We start from the raw sequence: 21,345 nt of genomic DNA, 5'->3' as shown, positions 1-21,345 counted from the left end.
AGGCTCCCGATCTTCTCCAGTGGCGCACCCGACCTGGCCAGGCCGGCTTCCAGGTCGAGCTCTTCTGCGCTCCAAAGTGCGCCTCACGGGGGCGCGCTGACGTCATCGGACGTCCTCCAGGCTGTACTGCGCAGGCACAGAACTACTGCGCCTGGGCAGTACAGCCCGGAGGATGTCCGATGACGTCAGCGTGCCCGCTTGAGGCGCACTTTGGAGTGCAGAAGAGCCCGACCCTGGAAGCCGGCCTGGCCAGGTCGGGTGCGCTACCGGAGAAGACCGGGAGCCTCCGGAATGGCGCCGAGGGCACATCCTGCCTGACACGGGCTGGAGGAAGCCCCAGGTAAGTGGATTTGTATTTTTAATTTTTTTATACAGGACCGTGAACCTTCCCTTTAAAAAAATACTGTAAATATTCTAACAGCCCCTCCATGCTGGCTCAGCTCCACTCTCCCCCCAAACCTGTCACTATTTAATAAGGTTAAACTGGAGATATGGCCATTTAAATTCATCTTGTTTCACTGTAGAATAATAAAAGTTATTTTCAATGGTTTGGTTTAAAATGTTCATATGTATTTCATAAATACCATTTAAAAGAAGTGATAACACTTCAAACACATAAATAAACTATAAGCATTGCACTTTTAGTCCTCCTTCAAGGATCTGATTAACTCCTTCAAGGATCAAGGATTATCATGAACAGTCTGTAACATTTTACAAAGAAGACTCAACTACAGCACTGATGCTTATTTTATAAGAAAAACTAGATTGAAATGTAACACTTCTGAGTTAGTGATAGCAGCCAGATTCCAAGGATCCTCAACTGACATTGCTAGTTGATTGTTACCGTACTCTGCACACAGATCATGGTCTTTTAAAATGAGAAGTCATTGTAGGGTGTACTTGAAATACAGCTTATACTGTTTTCAGTTAGTGCAGCAATTTGCTGATGAGAAAACGTATACACAAGTGTCCTGGCTGCGTAGACCCTGTGGTTTCATAAAACCTTATCACTGTTATGTCTTACACACTAAAACTTCAGCAAAAGGTCCAAGAAGAGTCTTATTGAAGATACAGCGGATCCACACCAAATACGTCGTAGATGGTTTAATGTTTTCCGAAAACGTGTGGTTCTGATAAGATAATATATAAGGCATATACGTGTTTTCCCCTTGCTCTTGTATCCATACTTCATATTTGACATCTCTAACTTTCAAATATTTGAGATTCCATGGAATTTGCCAAGAAACAGATAGCTTAGTTATACTGGCACCTGAAGAAGAAGACTGGCATCTGGATTCCCTTACTTTTCCAGGGTACAACCCATTTGCAAACTTTTGCTTTCTAGAACCAGGTTTGGTTTTTACAACACTTCTTATGATTTGGATAAGAGATGGAACATCTACTTTGGTGTCCTGGTAGATACGGAAAAGCCACTCCGGGTTACGGCAGCAGAGGTGACGTGGCACTTCCTTGCTTTTCATTATTCGTTCCTGCTCAATAGCATCCAAATGTGCAATGCCACCTTGTTCCCATGGCCTCTCAGGGTAAGTGATGGTGTGCTTTTCCTCCATATTCTGCCAAGCAACATACTGGAGCTCCATACCTGGAAGGGTTGCTAGAGTTTTGTATGGTGTGTAATGGTCTGGGTTGATGGCGTATGGAAAAAGTTCAACAACAGCTGCTCCCTTTGGCAAAAACAGAGACATAACCAACTGTGCCCCATGCATACTCACAAGCATAGATGCATTGCTGATCAGGCGCACAATTTCGGCAAATGAATTATCTTCTAGTGAAACTGTGATAGTTCTCATTTGAAATTCCTGAGCTAAAGCAAGCAGTAACTCAGCCTCATTTACAATGAGCCTATTTACTGACCGTGTGAACAGCACTATGTAGTCTTCCGTGGTACTCTGGTCAGAACTAATGTTTACCTTTCCCAATATGAATTTTGCAAACTGTCTTATTTCATTACCAGAGACTAATATATTTGCTTTAGGACCTTGGGGCTGAACAAAGCCATACTGATACCACGTGGTAATTTTGGTTAGCCCAACGTAAGCCTTAGTAAAGCAAAGGAGTCTACCCAGAGTCTTTAGCTGCTCTTTCAGCAAAGGTTGTTTATTGCTCATGAACTTATAGAGGTCAAAGTGTGAGCCTTCGCCCCATCCCTCCATGAAGAAGAGACGAGAGTCCAGCTCCAAGTCCGGAAACTGCTGCATGGTGTAGAATATTGGTAGAAGGTCATCATGAAAAACATGCATTAAGTTGTCCGGGTTAAACCTATTCATTATAAGAGAAACATCTGGCACAAAAACAGGCTTGGGCATAAATTTTAATGCAGCAGCTGGAAGCTCTATAAAGTTAAAATATTGGGTATTGTGGTCATCTACAGAAGACAAGTCTAGGAGAGCAGGCTGGAAGCGTCTGGCTCCTAGGTTTGGAAGCATAATGGATGAGTTGCTATGGAAAAAGACAAACTCCTCGGCTTCTGTAGAGTAACAGAGGGATTCAAATCGACAGATGCGGTCTGTATGCATCCTGCCAGTACAAACCATTTTAGTGCCATCTTCCACAAGTGCATATAAAGCTGCCTGATAGTCAATGCGTACTTGTGAAAATTCCTGGGATTGACGGGTGAGATCTAACTCCTCTTCAATAACAGAGAATTGTTCCCATAGCTTGACATGTTTCCACAGCACTGCTGCCAGGATGGATACAAGCAAAGCATTAAATACTGCAGATATGTTCATTCTGCAGGAGTACCACATCGACATATCCAAATGAGAGGATATCAATGGTGAATGTCATCATTTGTACAGCTTAGCATTGTAGTGGGACCTAAGGAAGAAAACAGCAAAAAAGATCCATAAGTACAAGCGTATTATACCATGCATTCAAACAACAGAAAGAATGTAAGTGGAGTTACAGTTGGACATTATATACAATAAAAACACGTATAGCCAACAGTGTTAGTGCCCTTCAGTCAGGATTCACAAAACTATCTGCCACGTATAAAGATGTGCTCCCACATTCAATTAAAATAGTTCACAAACACAAACTGGAGTTTATATAGTATTTTCCTTCAAAATCTACAAATTGCAGGTACACATATCCAATGTTCGGTTGTTTCTCCACCTCACACCATTCTGGTGCACAACTTCACGGTTATATAGACCTTGGAGATCTGACAGGATGTGTGCTGTAATCCTAATCCAGATCAGTCAAGGGGCTTTCAAAAGGGATCGACTGCAGATACTCACTCCAATGAGGGGGCATGCAAATGTTTGTTCGCTTACTTACTCCGCCTACCGGAAGCTGCTCTGTGGTGCACCACACTTTGTCCCTTCTCCACCTTCCATAGCAACAGACCATTTGCTAGCATCCAGGCTAGTGATGCATCTGTAGAGCATTCTGCCTCTAACTGCTGCCTGAGGAATCTATGCTGGGACCTTGTAAGTAAGGCTTTTGCAAACAAGCTTATTTTCTGCTCTCTGCACATCAAAAAGAACTCTCCTGATAACAGTGAGAGGTGGGCTTGGCTCTGCTTTCTGTCAGCACATTTTACCTAAAAAAAAAACCTCATGGAAATTGAAAGTAAGCATATTAACCATTTCAAAATTTTATTTTTGTAAAAAAAAAAAAAAAAAAAAAAAGATTTTCTTCTTAGAAATTTTGACTTACTGCAATTCTGCTATAAATCTACCATACAATCTACAATCACTCACATATACAAGACTTCTTACGTGCCACAGCCCTCCTCTGGAATGCCCTTCCACAGCACGACCGTCACTCTCCAACCTTTGAAATCTTTAAACGCTCCCTCAAAACTCACTTCTTCCGACAAGCATATGCTCTAACTTAGGCCATTCCTCTTCAACCTCTCAAGTTTTACTCCTTACTAGATAACCTTAACAGACACTGTGCCTTTATGTACACCACATACCTCCCCACCTCGTTTCCCTCATTCCTTTAGATTGTAATGTCGCAAGGGCAGGGCTCTCTCACCCTTTGTGTCTTGGATTTTGTTGTTCATTTTATTCATCATGCTACATCTTTCATTGTAACCACCAGTTCTGTATTTTGTACCAGTGTCCATATTTGATGTATATCATTGTCTGTATGATTATGTACCCCTTGTATGTTTTCCTACTTTGTACATAGCCAGGGAATAGGTTGGCGCTTTATAAATCAATGATAATAAAAATAATAATACTGCACAATCCTTTTAAAACTACCCTTTCCGCCTGTCAGGTAGTCTGGTTAGGGAGCACGTCTAAAGTTATGCTGACGATGCCTCTTTTGTGTAGCTTCATATGCAAACAGTCCTTGTCTGCAGATGACTTTATGAAGATATATGAATATGGAGAACCCAATATAGTCAAAGCACAGCTCTCTAAGGACTGCAGAAAACAGGAAAGATTAATGGTTACAGTATATCTGCAGTTCCTGGATATATCAAATGACTTCATGCATTTTAAAAGTGGTCTGCTTTGCTGCTTCTGAAAGTTGTGAGCAGATTCACTTCATGCACAAAGGATGCATTTCTATTAAGGTTCTACCTTCACTGAACTTCCATAGAAACTGAGTCCAGTACACAGTGATGACAAAATGAAGAGAGGGAATAGAAATGCTCAACTAAGGGATAGGGACTTCCAAAAACATATGGTGCTAGTCCGGTATGCTAAGCTTCCTGAAGTAACAGTTAAAGTGGTCTGAAACTCTGACATAACATTCAATGAAAATGTGTTTTCCTACTTTTTATTACTCATACAGTTCTCATATTTGCTTTTGTGCACAAGTAATATTGTCTGTTTACAAATTACAAGTTTCCAAAGTGTAGTTTTTCTTGCCATGAAAGCTGGCATTGCATTTTATTCTTTTTCTATAATAACTGCTTTTTATTATATATTAAAACCTTTTAAAGAGCTATTCTGAACACTGTGTGTGCCTGAAGCAGAGACAGTTTCTCAGAGAGTGTTTGTTTACATTCCAGTGTTGATACATTTGTGTTTAACAAGTAAAAAAACAAAAAGTTTGCTTTCTTAAAACAGAAAGTATTTGCAATAATTCAGATTGGAGTGAGCTCTGGGATGTCTCTCAGTGCATCACTGCTGAATATAACGCAAATTAACCATTGTCGTCCTTAGAAGCTAAACATCTCCAGATGCGCTGGAATGCACTGATGTGTCAGTTTGTAATTCGGATTGGTTGATCCTCATCAGTGCATGGCATTAATTAATTTGGTGAGACAAAGTGGATAAGTCGGCACTTGCTGTATACTGTCGTTTATTCCAAAGGTGGCAATACATCATATCACAAAAACATTGTGGAGGAGGTAGACATACCGTATAAGAAGGCTGTATGTGGTGGGTGGGTGCTGGGCACAGAAGAGCCTGAGTGCCGTTTCGCGCTATATATGCGCTTCCACGGAGGCCTCCGTGGAAGCGCATATATAGCGCCAAACGGCCGTCAGGCTCTTCTGTGCCCAGCACCCACCCACCACATACAGCCTTCTTATACGGTATGTCTACCTCCTCCACAATGTTTTTGTGATATGATGTATTGCCACCTTTGGAATAAACGACAGTATACAGCAAGCGCCGACTTATCCACTCTGTCTCAACATATGCATCTTCTGTCCATACGCAAGCCTGAGCACGCTGTCTGCACCTAAGGTTTAGAAGACTGTTTCTTCCTGCCGCCTCCCTCCTAGCATGTGTATTCAGCTGTAGTGCCGACTCTTCTTTCTTTTTCCTGCTTGTGCTTTACTCAACGATGAATTAATTTGGCTCTATGGAGTAGGACTTGAAACACCCAGAGGTACAGACTAACCAGCAAGCTCATGGTGAACCAGAACTCATTGGAGTGTTCTGGATTTGGAGGTGTGTTTAGCTTCTAAGGACGACAATGGTTAATTTGCATATTTCAGCAGTGAGGCCTGGTGCACACCAGAGGAGTTTTTCTGAGCGTTTTGAGTTTTTAAATTTGCTGCTAATGTTATCCTATGTGTCTGTGCACACTGGAGCAATGAGGTTTTGTAAAAAAAACCCATAGCATTACATTGGGAAGAGCTTTTAGAGGTTTCAAAAGCTCTTCCCAATGTAATGCTATGGGTTTTTTTTACAAAACCTCATTGCTCCAGTGTGCACAGACACATAGGATAACATTAGCAGCAGATTTAAAACCTCAAAACGCTCAGAAAAACTCCTCTGGTGTGCACCAGGCCTGATGCATTGTGCGAGACATCTCTAAGCTCACTCTAATCTGAATTATTGCAAATACTTTCTGTTTTTAGAACGCAAACTTGTTTCCATGCATTTTAGTAGAGGGCCTTTTGGTCCTTTGTAGCCCCTTACACACTCCTAGGAGTTCTGGTTCACCATGAGCTTTCTGGTTAGTCTGTACCTCTGGGTGTTCCAAGTCCTACTTCATAGAGCCAATTGAATCCATGCCATGCACTGTAAGTGACAGCAACATAGGAGAAAAGTAATTTATGGCTCATTTTACTCTGGAAAAAAACGTACTTCTTATTTGTATATGTTTGCACATATTTTAAATTTTACAATTTTTGCCATAGTGCCCCCTTAAAGGGAACCTAAACAGAGGGATATGGCTGTTTCCTTTTAAACATTACCAGTTGCGTGGCAGTCCTGCTGATCTCTCTGGCTGCAGTAGTGGCTGAATCACACACCTGAAACAAGCATGCAGCTAATCCAGTCTGACTTCAGTCAGAGCACCTGATCTGCATGCTTGTTCAGGGGCTGTAGCTGAAAGTATCAGACACACAGGATCAACAGGAGAGTCAGGCAACTGGTATTATTTTAAAAGGAAAAATCCATGTCCTTCTCAGTTTAGGATCCCTTTATGTGGTTAACGTTGTAGAGAGTACTGTCATTGAAGAATTGTTGATATACCAATTAATCACGTTAGCAGAATTTCCCTATGGGGTTTCCCACTGAGACACCTCAAGAAGACTAGCAGCTGCAAAAATGACTAATAATTGCACCCCCCAAACACAGTAAAATAACACAAAATCATTCCCACAAACATTGAACACCTGTGAGGCGAGTTAGGACTCTTTTCTGTAAGCAGCTGAATTTACCACCTTTCAGCTGCTCTCATCCACCAGCTGGGTGCATGCTAGATCTCAGCACAGGCACAGGACAAATATGCAGATCAGCCATCTGTGTGAGGGCTCGTTTCCACTGTTGCGGTGCGGAATCGCCTGCATTCCACCGCGGACGAAATCGCATGCGGGTGCGATTCCGCATGCGGTTTTGCCGCGATTCCGCATAGGTAAGGGTATGTGCGAATTTAACCAAGTCACTGCCTGTGTAAATTAACATTATACCTATGCGAAATCACGGCAAAAACTGCATGCTCAACCCGCATGCGGTTTCCCTATTCAAGCATTAGCGGCGATTCGCGTGCATTCCTCTCGCACGCGAAATCTGACGGCTCTGCCGTGCAGATTTCTGCCACACAAAAAAACGCTCCCGCAGCCGCACAAGTGGAAACAGCCCCATCCACTTGCATTGCCTATGCGAATCCACATGTGGACACCGCATGCAGATTCGCTAAAGTGGAAACGAGCCCTGAGGCTCCCTGCACACTGCAAATCCGTTTTCTGATTCTGATTCCGATTTTCAATTCCGATTTTCCCTGAATACATTCAACAGAAAAACCGATTAAAAAACGCAGCATGCAGTAAAGATTAAAAATCGGAGGTAAAAACCGATTAAAAAGCGGAATCAATCGGAAATGCATGCAGTGTGCAAGAGGCCTTAAAGAGAATATGTATTGTTAAAATCGCACAAAAGTAAACATACCAGTGCGTTAGGGGACATCTCCTATTACCCTCTGACACAATTTCGCCGCTCCTCGCCGCATTAAAAGTGGTAAAAAACTGTTTTAAAAAGTTTGTTTATAAACAAACAAAATGGCCACCAAAACAGGAAGTAGGTTGATGTACAGTATGTCCACACATAGAAAATACATCCATACACAAGCAGGCTGTATACAGCCTTCCTTTTGAATCTCAAGAGATCATTTGTGTGTTTCTTTCCCCCTGTTCTCATGCACTGAAGTTTCAGGCTGCTTGTTTCTTCCTGCAAACAGCTTTGCCCTTGTCTGTAATTCTTCAGTATGTGAAAGCCCAGCCAGCTCAGAGGACGATTTATCCAGCTTGTAAGATAAGAGAGAAGCTGCTCTAATCCTAAATAACACACAGGCAGTGTGCATAGAGGGGCCTGGAAGGGGGAGTTCATAGCAGAACCACAACACTGAAGAACTTGGCAGCCTTCCAGACACAGGCCGACAAGTCTGACAGGGGAAAGATACATTGATTTATTAAAGAGACAGTGATAGTATAAAGTGCTGCAGTAAGCCAGAACACATTAGAATAGCTTTTTGAACTTGTAGGATGATAAAAAACAGGATGCAATTTTTGTTATGGAGTCTCTTTAAAGCTCACACCCAAGTCGCGATTGTGTACGATTCTCTCAATGACTGGCGATTTTTCGGAGTGATGAGCTATAATTTCCACAATTTCGTGACAAGGGTACAAGTGCGCGATTAGGCAAACAATGCTTAGCAATGCGGATATGTGCCCCCAATACGAGGCAATACCCAGTAAAAAAAAAAAAGTCAGATGTGCTCCCAGTATGAGATGGCCCCACTCCCTATAGCCAAATAGGACCCAAGTATAAATCAGCCCCCTCCCATAATCAGATGCGCATCTATGTCTCTGCTAATTGCCCCTCACATCTGCTTAGCAGCCAGCCTCTTCTTGACACAAATCCTGCTAACAATCAGGGACATTGCCAGAGACAAACCTTCTACATCCTGGAGTCTGGACTCTCAAATGTTGCTATCTGGAGTGCATTTCCCCATGGCAGACTATGATTCTCACTAGTCAAACAGGACAAATCAGCAAGGTGAAGCTGGACTCACCAGGGCACTAAGTGCTTCTCACAGGATCTGCAAAGCTGCAGGCAGAGAATGTAACTGATCCTTGAGACACACAGCCCACATCTGCCATGAATAATTTGCTCACATCTCCTCTGTACGTCTCATCTCCATGTGCACTTCAGGAGCTCTCTTCCTCCTGACTGCTGCCATCTACTGGGCATGTGCGGAAGACATACAGAGCATGTAGGGAGATGTAGTCTCTTGAACACTGGCATTTGCTTGTAACTTTCACTGTGTTTACTCCCCTCTCTCCAGACATGCTGAAGCCAAATCTACGCTCGCTTCTTGTATGTTCAATGCTGCATCCTCTGTGTGGCAAGGCTGTGCTGTCATGTGCTGATACCTGCCGTTTATGTGACAGGCGGCCACACGCTGTTATGCTTGAAGCTGTAAACTGCCGTGGCTGCAGCTCACTATCGGCGCTTCAAGATAGATAGGCCTCGATTCATAAAAGTGCTAGTAAAGTAAAGTAAATCCCTGCCCTGCGGGGAAACACCACTGGGTATTTCAGCCTTCTGGGTGGTCATTTATAAAAATGTTTCTAGTTGCGATAGGAGTGCGGAGATATCCCGCTGTAGGCTAGCATTAGGCATGCGGAAACAGGAGAAGCTTGCTGAGTCCCTCCGTGCGGTGTTCTCTCTGCTGCTGCTTGGGAGGTCTGTCCCATTCACTTACATGTACTCCGCATGCTTATCGCTACATCCAGGGGAGCGGTAATCCCCGTCCGCATACCTCTTGCGTTATTTATGACTGTACATTTTGTTACATTTGCGCATAGAATCACCGCACAATGCGGTAATTTATCGCTCTGCTCGGGAAAGACAGCTTCAAAAGCGTAAACAGCCTTTATGAATACACATTTTGCTCAGTGCTTGGTAAAGTCGGCTGTTTTTAGCATTTCCGCGTACGGGAATGCTTTATGAATGATAGCCATTGTGAGCTGCGCTTCATGATAGTGAGCTGAGCCGCAGCCACAGCAGTATACAGTTCCGAGCATAATCACAGTGTGTTACACAAACACATGTATCAGCACAGCCTTGCCATGGAGGATGCAGCATTGAAAATACAAGAAGCGAGTGTACATTTCCCAGCTTCAGCATGCCGGGAGAGAGGGGAGTAAACACAGTGAACGTTACATCAAAAGGATTCATGCTCTGTGGCCTTGCTCACATTGCGTTCAGCTCGCGTGTCCGTTGGCGGTGGGCTTTTCCCCCTCATTTTTTAAAGCGATTTTCTGCACATTCGCTCATTTTTCTGACCGTTTTTGTAAACGCTTTTGCGGAACGCTTCTGTCTTTTTATCCGGAAAAAAATCCGGAAACAATAAATAATTTAAAATAAAACGCTCATGCAATAGCTTGCCAAAGCGATTTTGTGAGCGTTTTGCGTTTTTCCTATACCTTCCATTGAGGCAAATCGCCTCAAAAATGGCTCAAGCACCGCTTTTCAAAGCGGATCGCAAACGAACCGCCCTGATATGAACTCTCTCATAGAGAATCATTGCACAAGCGCTTTCAGGGCGATTTTGAACATTTTACAAAAACGGATATAATGTGACCAAGACCTATGCTGCACGCTCCAGGGTACATCAGTCTGTTCACTGCCGCACTAACGCTGCTGGGGGACATGGGGGGACAGGCATAGCAGGGGGCACAGCTGACTCACATATAAGTCGTGTGTAGGGGGACTTTTCAGCACATTTATTGTGCTGATAAATTCGGCTTGTATGCGAGTATATACAGTATATGTGAACCGACAATTTTAATAGGGAAGCCAAGCCATAGGTGTAAATTAAGCATTATGGCTGGTTCTTCTAGTGTTCTGTTTAGTAATAGCCAGCACATACGGTACTTTTTATGAAGAGTAGCACTTTTTCGATTCAAATAAATTTAGGTTATGTGACATAACTAAAGAAAATGGCCCTACTAAAGTTCATGTACCATTCAGTTATCATTGGGCCTGAAATGCTGGTTGATGCACAGACGTTATTAGGTTTATCTTATTAAGAAATAACATAGTAAGTGTAAAAGGTTATTCAGCAGCCCTTAGCCACAGCTTGTGCAGAAAACCCGCAGGCATGAAACTGTGATTCATTTGAAAGTGACCAGCTTCAGCAGCTGTCACCTTGTGTCTGTAGTTACCGTAATAATGACCTAGCAAGGCTGTGTCCTAGTTTCAGAGCACCGCTCTCCGTTATGGGAAATCTGAAATCACTAATGAATTAATGGAAACTTGAAGTAAACTTTATTTTATCTCATATCTGCGATGTCCTACATACCTAAATAACATTGTTGAACTAGTACATGGTGTTATCTCATTGTACTGAACAGGGATTGTGCAACGCTTCTGCAATAACATCTGGCACTTGTTTTCAGGTACTTAAAGCACACCTGACTTGAGACAAAGCTACCTAAGGTAAGCACAGAGCTATGTTTATGCTGAATCCAAATGCCTTTATGTGTTGTCCTGTCCTCACCTTTGCACCTGGGTCCCATAGTCACTCCTTGAAAAAGTCAAACAATCAGGCAGGAAGTGGTAGGCTTGTTGTAATATTCCCTTACTATCACTTTTCTATTCCCTCCACTTGCAACTTCCTGTTTGAAAATTAGACTTTAGCCAAAATGTCACATTTTCAATGAGTGATTACAGGGACCAGGGAAAATGAGGAGAGGAATAGACAGCTCAGAGAGTTATGTGGATCCAGCATGAACATACCTCTGTGCTTTCCTTAGGTATTTTTGCCTTGGGTCGGGTATCTTTTAAGGGCTCATTTCTGAGCTGGATAGGGAAAACACTGCATATTCTGTACAATAGTATGCCATCCAGATCACATGACGGCGCGATTCTGGACGTTGCAGTTTACCACGCATCTGAGTCCGTGCATGACACAGCTACAGGGATACGGATGCATGTCAGCTCAGTCGAGACCAGGCCTAAGGGTTACTGCTTTTGCTATCACACACAGCAAGCTCAGGCAAATTCAAAAAGTCATTATCTTCTGATAACAGCTATAGACGTACATGCAGATATTTTATGCTGAGTTTAATTTTTGTAGGGTAAGCAATCCTTTCAGTTTAGCTATACTGTATTGATGAATTTGTTCAATTAAGGGCAAATGTTATTGCAGCTTGCTCACATGCGTTTGGCCAAACAAACCACAGCCATTCTGCAGCATCCTATACAGTAAAACCTAACTGTCCCTGCATCATCCTCTTTCCTGTCTGTGTGTACGTGTTTTTTTGTACTGCCCATGTGCGCAGTACAGTCAACTGTTGGGAAAGGAGGACGGGCCAGCGAGCAGGGCGGATGGGCGGGTGCGCGCGCACACTGACTGGCGGCGGTGGCGTGTGAAGAGACCTAGAGCCTGTTTTTAAAGGGAACCAGAGAGGAACGGGGGGTGAAAAAAGGAAAAGATTTCATACATACCTGGGGCTTCTTCCAGCCCCATAAGCCTGAATCGCTCCCACGCCGCCATCCTCAGCTTCCTGGATCTGCCGGTACCGGGCCCGTCACTTCCGGCGGACGCGGCCAATTGTCCGCATCACAGGGGCTCCCTCCATACACGTGGTTGCCTACTACGCATGCGGCTGCGCAGTAGGCAACCACATGCGTATCTGTATGGGGAGAGCACCCTGTGATGCGGAGAATTGGCCGCGTCCGCCGGCCAACTCGCGGCAATGACGGGACCCGGTGGCGGCGGATCCAGGCAGCGTGGGCTGGCGGCGTGGGAGCGATCCGTGCGTATGGGGCCGGAGGAAGCCCCAGGTATGTATGTGTCATCCTCTCTGGTTCCCTTTAAACAGGCTTAGGTCAACTAGTTCCTAATAAAGACTGTTGGGAGTGTGAAGCATTTTGCCTGTCAACAAATTGGTCTGGGTGTTAAAAGTGAGTTACTCAAGGGCCTCAAAATTTTCGAGCCAATCATTTCGCTTGTGTCACATGAGTGAACATGAGGAGAGTTTCATTCACGATTTTGAGCAGTTCATTTCCCCCAAAAACTTAATGTCACAATTCAGTCATGTAGGAAGTATTAGCAATTAATTCTCTACTTTTTTTCCAGAACCCAGAATGCAATAATAGATTCAATCCTCATCAGTCAATAATAACATATTTTGCAGTAGCACCAAAGAGTTTTTATCTCAGAGATTAAACATTGTCCATCACTGCAAGGTAGCTGATCTGTAAATGTAAATTTCCCATGCTGCAGGATGGGATGTACTGGGCTGTCCATAATTCAAACAAAGTATAGACGCCATGTTTGCAAAGAAAAGTCAGTCTAAACTTACAGCTATTTGCAGTCTGCAAGATGAAAATGAAAGATTTTAATGATTAACATGAGGTTAGAAAGTAAAAAAAACCCAGATAGAACTAGGTGCCCCACTGGGTCCAGTTCTCTTCAAGTCATTTATTGATGACTTAGTGAATGTAACAGGTAGTAATATTGGCATCAACAGTGCAATATTGCCATTGGACAGTGATATACTACAGAAGGATCATGACAGCATGGTTATACAGGAAGATGTAGAGCAGATAACATTTAATGTTAATAAATGAAAAGTTATGCATCTTGGACATGCCAATGACTAAGCACCAAATCAACGAAATGGCATACGGCTAGGGACATCAGCTTTTGAGAAAGACTTGGCAATACTGGTTGATCAAAGGTTTTGCTACAATATTTAACGTTATGCAGCAGCAGCTAAAGCAAATGAAGTTCAGGGATGCATAACACAGGAAATTAAATCATGAGAGGTTAGTATATAATGTCCTCTGTATAAATCACTTGTTAGGCCACATCTGGTGTTTGGAATACAGTTTTGGGCAACACACAATACGAATAGACAACTTAGAGGAGACCATCTATTTAGAGAAGGATTTTTCACAGTACCAATGGTTAGGATGTGGAATATCTTACCACAGGCAGTAATTATGGCAATTTCTGTATTTGCATTTAAAGCGGACCTGAACCCAGAACGTCCTCTTTGCTCTAAAAGGTACACAACAGCATAATCATACTTAAAAAACCCAATTTTTTTTTATTACAGCTGATACAAATCCTAAAATAAATCTGCACTGTTTCTACTTCTTGATTTATGGAAGCAGACATATTGTTAACAGCCTGTGCTTTCAAATGAGCTTATTTGCCATCTATGTCATGGCAGACAAGTGACACAGGGGAGAGATCAAATTACAACTCGTGATTAGACACAAATGAAGGGGAATTAAGCATTTCTCTATGGTTTTCTTATTTCTAGGTGTGGGAAGGTGATACCTCGATCCAGCCACAAGGTTTCTGCTTTTGTGGCTCACTGGGTAGGGTTACTCAAAAGATTGAACTTGATGGACACTTTTTTTTTTTATTTCCCAACCTTTATTAATATTTAACTTGAGCAGCACTAATGTGTTTATTGCAGTTTTTTTAAATTGAAGTCGTAGCACCACTTTGAAATGTGACCTATTGCTGATAGATCTATGGCGCATAAAACATTAACCTATATATTGTTTCATCAAGTTTTCCCATTGATTTGCGTTAAACAGAATCAATATCACTGCTGGATATCTGTTTAATACTGGACAACAGAGGTAGATCATAGGCCATATCACGTAACATGGACTATGGTCTACTAAATAATGCATCAAAACCAACATGCAGCTATTATTTTCTAGGCTGCAAACAGCTGAAACACATGAATAAATTAGCAAATAAGTGCAGTTTGGGAAAGTGCCTGTGGATAAATGAATGATAGTGGTGGAGGGATGTCATAGCTATTGTTAGACTATGTGAGATCCAGCAGCAACATAATATGAAGCAATGAAGATGTGATAGTGTTACTTGAGCAGTCAATAGAGATTGACAAAGAGAGAAGTTCCTACTCCATTTAAAAGAGAAAATGAAATAAGCATCAGCATTAGCAATTAATGCTTCGACAGTTGTGCAGCTGATTGAGGATTGCTGGAGTTAGGTATACATATTTCTTAAAGAGTAACTGTCAGGCTGCAAAAGCTAATTTAAACTTCTATTCTCCTGTGTTAAACAGTTTAGAAGGAAGCCAAAAAGGCAATACTGAAGTTAAAAATCTTACTTTGATGTTTGCTGAACAGCAAGCCTCTTTATTCCCAAGCTCCTAAGGAGGCCGGCAGGCCGCATAACAGATACTGCAAAGCATGCTGGGGCTGCTTCTTCTCCCTACTGCACTCCCTTGGTCTTCCCCTTCATTTCCCTATCCCGCCCTAAGGCTGCTTTCACAGTGAGAAGTTACAGGCTCATGTTACAGCAGCTTGTATCTTGCAGCCCAGCTCACAGCACTGAAAAATCAATGTGCTGTTCACAGGACACATGTTCTGTTAGCGTATACTGCACGAGTCCGCTATTGTTCCTAGCCACATGGTTAACCACTTTCCCCCCACGCGTACGAATTTCTCCGTCCCTTTTTCCATCCTTTAACCCCCAGGGACGGAGAAATCCGTACTTTGCGCACTCCCGTCGCTGTCCGCGCTCCTGCTCGTAAACACGCCGCCCGCCGCTAGTAAACACGCCGCCGCCCGCTCGCCCGGAGATCAATGAACGGGAAAATCCATTCCCGTTCATTGATCTAAGCCCCACAATGATCCGCTGCTATCCGATGGGCTGCGCGATTATTGTGATCTTACCCAGCCTCCAAGTACTTCCTCCAAGCTTCCGGAAGGACGCTTGGAGGTCGCATTAAAACAAAAAGTTACTGTGGCCATCTTGTGGCCAAATAGTAAAACTACACCCTACACATTTTTCACATACAAATAAATTACTTTTACACAAAAAATTAACTCATTACCTCCCACACTCCCAATTTTTTTTTTTTTTGTAATTAAAAAAAATAAAAAAATGTACAATAAAAAAAAAAACATAAATAGTTACCTTAGGGACTGAACTTTTTAAATATTTATGTCAGGAGGGTACAACACTGTTACTTTATAAACTATGGGCTTGTAATTAGGGATGGACGCAAAACTGAAAAAATGCACCTTTATTTCCAAATAAAATATTGGCGCCAAACATTGTGATAGGGACAGTTTTATAACAGTTTTATAACCGGGACAAAAGGGCAAATACATTTCATGGGTTTTAATTACAGTAGCATGCATTAATTAAAAACTATAATGGCCGAAAACTGAAAAATAATTAATTTTTTCCCAGATTTTTCCTATTTTCCCATTAAAACACATTTAGAATAAAATAATTCTTGGCATAATGTCCCACCTAAAGAAAGCCTAATTAGTGGTGGAAAAAACAAGATATAGATCGTTTAATTGTGATAAGTAATGATAAAGTTATAGACGAATGAATGGAAGGAGCGCTGAAAGGTGAAAATTGCTCTGGTGGTCATGGGGTAAACCCCCTCAGTGGTGAAGTGGTTAATTAATATTCACTGCACAGTAGTGTTGTCCGGATCATGAACCATTAGGATCTTTTATTCGGATCTTTTTTGTGAGTCGAATCATCAGGAAGCAGGGTAAGGGAGGATATTACATCACAATTGGCTTCATACAAGACAGTCAAACATGGAACCTGCCATGAGCTGTCAGGAGCATCAATCTCTGCAAATACTATATAAAAATTCTGTGAAATCCAAACGTGGACAGTGACATCCAATATTTAGCTACTGATATATGTGTTTTTTTCTCTTAGACCCTATACCTAACAGCTCCTCTTTAAAGGAAACTAGAGACGGGGAAAAAAAAAGTTTTATGCATACCTGGTGCTTCCTGCAGCCCCATGCGCACAGATCTCTCCCAAGCCGCTGTCTTCCGTTGCCTGCAGCACTGGTACCTAGTCCTGTAACTTCCCCCAGTATGTATAAAACTTTTGTTCTCTGTATCTAGTACACGTTAACCAATTATAAATATATATTCATATAGTCCTGGCATCTTCTGTCCCAGCTATAGTCTAAAGCCATTTTTCGTGAGGATCCACTTAACCTTTAAACGACCGCCTCACGCCAATTGGCATCAAGTCCTGGGGCGGGGATTTGTAGGAGATCGCGCGCGCATATCCGCATGAATGACAGAGCTCCTCTCCGCATCAGTCTCCCAGCAGCCTTTTTAAGAAACAGGCATGTCAACTGCAGAATGTACATTATAGGTTGTTACTCTTATACACCGCTGCTCTCCATTCTTTCCTATGGAATCTATCACTGCCAAACTGGTGCACTTTGAAAACTGAGGGTAACAGAAAATTGCCATTTTTTCTGCTAAAACATTGCAATTTTCTGGCAAAAAGCAGTTTGATCCTCTATAAATAGCTCCCCAAATTTACCACATATATGACTGTTTTATCACTGGCCTAATCGCTTCGCTGAAGTCAGAGCCACATTTACATATACGAACACTATAGGGACAGAAAAGCCAAGTTCCTTGAACCTTGTCCATCAATACTTACCACTTTCATGCAGCAATTAATGCTAATGCCATGCAGTATGCTAGTGGTTATATTGCCCTTTTAAAAAGCATTTACTGATAATATTCCCCTCAGGAGACTCATAGCGCTGCCATTTTCAGGAAACAGAATACTGTCGATTGCCGAAAGATTTAAAATATAGCTTTCTACTATTTAAAACAACTCCTAGGCCCCTTACCCACATCCCACCATTTGCGCTGCTTTTTTCCAAACCCCAATGCAACGCAATTCATGAGGACATCAGAAGTGGACGGCTGCGCGGTCTGATATCCTAAGGTATGCATTGGGATTCACTGCGGAATTGCAACGTACGGGTGCGAGCAAAAATACACAAACAAATTGTGATTTCCATTCATTAAATGAATGCAATCGCATTGCCAGGGATGGATTTTTCATAAGGCACTGTGTAGGCTTCTGCCTACAGGTGCCTGATTATGGAAAGGCAGCTAACTCCCCTCCCCAAGTGCCTCCCTCCTGCCTTACTTATGTAGAGTCCTGATAAGAGTGTAATGAGGCGTTTCTCACCCTACTCTCACTCCACTGACGAGCTCACCCTTCAGTCAGGGGCACCACTAGCTACTTAATACTGAGGTTCCTCTAGCTACCCAATACTTGGGGTACCTATATCTACTTAAAATTGAGGGTACTTCTGGCTAGTGGCTACCTAATTATAAGGGGCATCTGTAACTACCTATGACAGGCAAGGGAAGTAAGTGACAGCTGGGCCAGCCAAAATACTTGCAGTGTGGTTTGGTGCAGGTATGTAGGTTTATGGAGGGCAAAGTCTAAGGTACCTGGACATCTGTGCCTATAGGCTCCTGTGAGGTAAATCCGGGTCTGCGTATTGCCGAAAATCACATTGGGACGGAAGGGCCTTGAGTTATTTCAGCGCTTCCGTTTCCCGATGTGCTGACGTGGGGAAGGGGACTTAGTGGCAATGTTCCTTAAAAAATATAAGTGACCCCGGAAACGTATGGAAATCTTACCACATCTTGGTGAACCAGGGCCGTATTTCTTTATCTCATCAGTTTATTTTCACATCATGCTTACTCAAATAGATAGGACATAAGAATGAATGATAAAATATTGTTTAATTTGCTGATATTGTACCACTTCAGTCATATAGTAAAATATGTTTAATACTTACTGATATTTTACTCTAACCTAACCTCTCCCTACTCTCACACAGAACCCTCCCCTGTTGGTGCCTAACCTTAACTGCTAAACGACTGCACCATGCCGAATGGCGTGAGCAGTGCGGCAGCCCTAGGAACACTCCACACCAATTGGCGTGAAGTCCTGGGGCAGGACTTTGCAGAAGATCGCGCTCGCGCCGATGTGCGCGCATCTCCACATGAATGAGGGAGCTCCACCATCAGTCTCCCAGCGGCGATCGCTGCTAGGAGACTGTTAGACGGCGTCTATTTACTATGTACAGCACTGCGATCTACAGCAGCGCTGTACTGTACTACGTGTGACACAGCTGTCTCCCTGGGAGGCACTATTCCACACTACAGCGATCCACTGTCATAGGCTGAAGCCTATAGCAGCCGTTCGCGCTGATTGGCTGGCGGGGGGAGGGAGGTATAAAAAAAAGAATAAAAAATAAATAATAATAAAATAATACAAAATAGACATATAGAAATAAATATTAAAAAAAAAATAAACATTGAGGGAGCAATCACAGCCCACCAACAGAAAGCTCTGTTGCTGGGCAGAAAAGGGGGGGGGGGGGATCTGTTGTGTGCTGAGTTGTACGGACCTGCAGTGAGGCCTTAAAGCTGCAGTGGCACTCTTAGTAAAAAATGGCCTGGTCACTAGGGGAGTTTAACACCGTGGTCCTCAAGAGGTTAAAGGATACCTCCTTCCCCTCCACTTTCACCTAAATGCCCCCCTCGGCCTCTTCCGGGTTGGCTGGTTTGGGCAATAGTGCGCAGGTGCTGACCTAGCTGTGCGCATCCTTGATCACGTGCATGCAGCTGGGAACGCTCTATTTATGAGCACGATGTCAATCGTGATGTCATGCTGCAGAGCGCTTCCGGGCGTTCAAAGATGTGTGCCGCTGGGTCAGTGCCTGCGCTCTACTGCCCGACCCAGCTGACCCAGAAGAGGCTGAGGGGGGCATTTAGATGAGAGTGGAGAGGGGTGGAGGAGAGCAGGGGGAGCAGTGGGCATGAGGACTGCTTCCCATACATGGCTGCTCACGTTTTTGTACATTTTTGTCAGCTCTGGTATCCTTTAACCCAACCTAGTGGTGCCTAACCTTAAGACCCCCCTGGTGGTGCCTAACCTTACCCCTCCCCGGTGGTGCCTAACCCTGAGACCCCTCTCATGGTTTCTAACCCTAAGACCCTCCTGGTGGTGCCTAACCCTAAGACACCCCTGGTGGTGCCTAACCCTAAGACCCCCTTTTGCCTAACCTGAAACTTATTTCACCCCTGGTGGTGCCTAACCTTAAGCCCTGTTTTGTTTGGGTAATATACATTTGTATATGAGTGTTTATGGTTTTATTTAACATAGAATAAAAAAATTAGGTACTTACGTATTATCCCATCTGGAAAGTTTGGCAGCTTTTTGTTAAAGTTCTGTTTGATCCCCTAGCCAGATCTAACCATTTTTGGAAAGCTGAAAGTCCTGGCTTTCCTTAGCACTGGGTCCTGAGTCAATGCGATGCCCCATTCCCAAGGTGGCGAGGTTCGGGGTACGGGTGCTCCTGCACTTTGCTGCAGAGAGCACAGTGGAATTAAGTCTCCTGCCCATGCCAGGTGGACAGAGAGGAGACGAGGATGCATAGCTGCGCTGCTCCTTCATCTGTAATGAGAGACCCAGGGCACTTGACATAAGTTTTGAAGACACATATTTATGCTGCGAAGGAAGAAGACGACCTACCGGGTGTGCTGCTTATCATCATTTTGGGTTTGTCTCGTACTTCTGTAAATGCACTTTCTGCAGCCAAGTTCAGGGGACACCCCTCCTTCAAAACCCCATAACTTGGGAACTGAGCATCTTGCCGACTCAGGACCCAGTGCAACAGAAAGCCGGGACTTTCAGCTTTCCAAAAATGGCCAAAACTTCCTGGGGGAGCAAACAGAACTTTAACAAAAAGCTGCCAAACTTTCGAGACGGGATAATACGTAAGTACCAATATTTGTCATGTTAATAGCAACGAATGATGACAGTTGCTGCCCCACATTAGTGGAGCAACTTGTTGCCATACCTCAACTCCCCTCATGGCAGCATTGCCTCTTTTAACATGCCTGTATTATAAAATAGGGCAAGTTTCTCTAGTTATTTGAAAGAAACTCTGTGTCTATTCTATTTAATTTAGTATAACTAGTCCTTAGTTATACTAAATTAAATAATAATAACAACGCTGTGGTGAGGAAATTCATGGTGACCAGGAGTCAGGTGCAGCAGAGGAATTAGTGGTCAATTTATCGGATTACACACTCACAGATCTTGAGACAAAGGTATTGGGGCGGGGCCTAGGTTTTGTCCCAACACACTCGGGGTCTCGTTTGGAACTTGATTGTGACCTCTTTAATTTTTTTAGGACCTTGAGAATTAAAGCCTTCTTTACTAACAAAGCAACGCCGAATAGATCTGCCGCAGGTGTCCAATTACTTCCTCCAGAGATAGATCTCACGATGTGCAGGGCTAAGAGTAAGTGGCTTCCGCCTAAAACCTCTCACACAGTGGAAACTTTTATTCACTTGGTCCAGCGTGACCTTAACGATGTCGGGGGGCCGGATCACCCAACCCATGGTAATTTACCCGTACAAGAGTTTCAGGCTCTTAAGTCCTTATGTGCTAATCCAGGGTTGGTGATCAAGCCTGCCGACAAAGGCGGGGCCACGGTGGTTATGAACAGCTCTGATTACAGAGATGAGGTCCTACGACAACTGAATGACACAAGTGTCTATTTGAAACTTTCAGGAGATC

General features: G+C 43.3%; 1 protein-coding gene across 3 annotated transcripts in view; it reads right to left on the bottom strand.

Annotated features, from left to right (window-relative positions):
• Window positions 1-733: 733 nt before the first annotated feature.
• The window catches only part of POMGNT2 (protein O-linked mannose N-acetylglucosaminyltransferase 2 (beta 1,4-)), a 29,495-nt gene continuing 8,883 nt past the window's right edge, over window positions 734-21,345 (bottom strand). Inside the window, exons 1-2 of one of the 3 annotated variants that reach the window (XM_068234470.1) lie at window positions 8,953-9,388; window positions 734-2,838 (exon numbers count right to left, since the gene is read on the bottom strand). In XM_068234470.1, the coding sequence (XP_068090571.1) occupies window positions 1,014-2,774 (1,761 nt within the window). In that variant the 5' untranslated portion in view covers window positions 2,775-2,838; window positions 8,953-9,388 and the 3' untranslated portion in view covers window positions 734-1,013. Of the gene's footprint in view, window positions 2,839-3,300; window positions 3,502-8,952; window positions 9,389-21,345 lie in introns of those variants that run through there. The other 2 variants (XM_068234472.1, XM_068234471.1) reach the window with 2 other exon arrangements.

This window comes from Hyperolius riggenbachi, chromosome 5, assembly GCF_040937935.1.
Source record: "Hyperolius riggenbachi isolate aHypRig1 chromosome 5, aHypRig1.pri, whole genome shotgun sequence".
In the NCBI taxonomy this organism is placed as follows: Eukaryota; Metazoa; Chordata; class Amphibia; order Anura; family Hyperoliidae; genus Hyperolius; species Hyperolius riggenbachi.
Note: the sequence above shows the minus strand (reverse complement) of the source record. Positions and strands in the feature narration are given on the sequence as shown.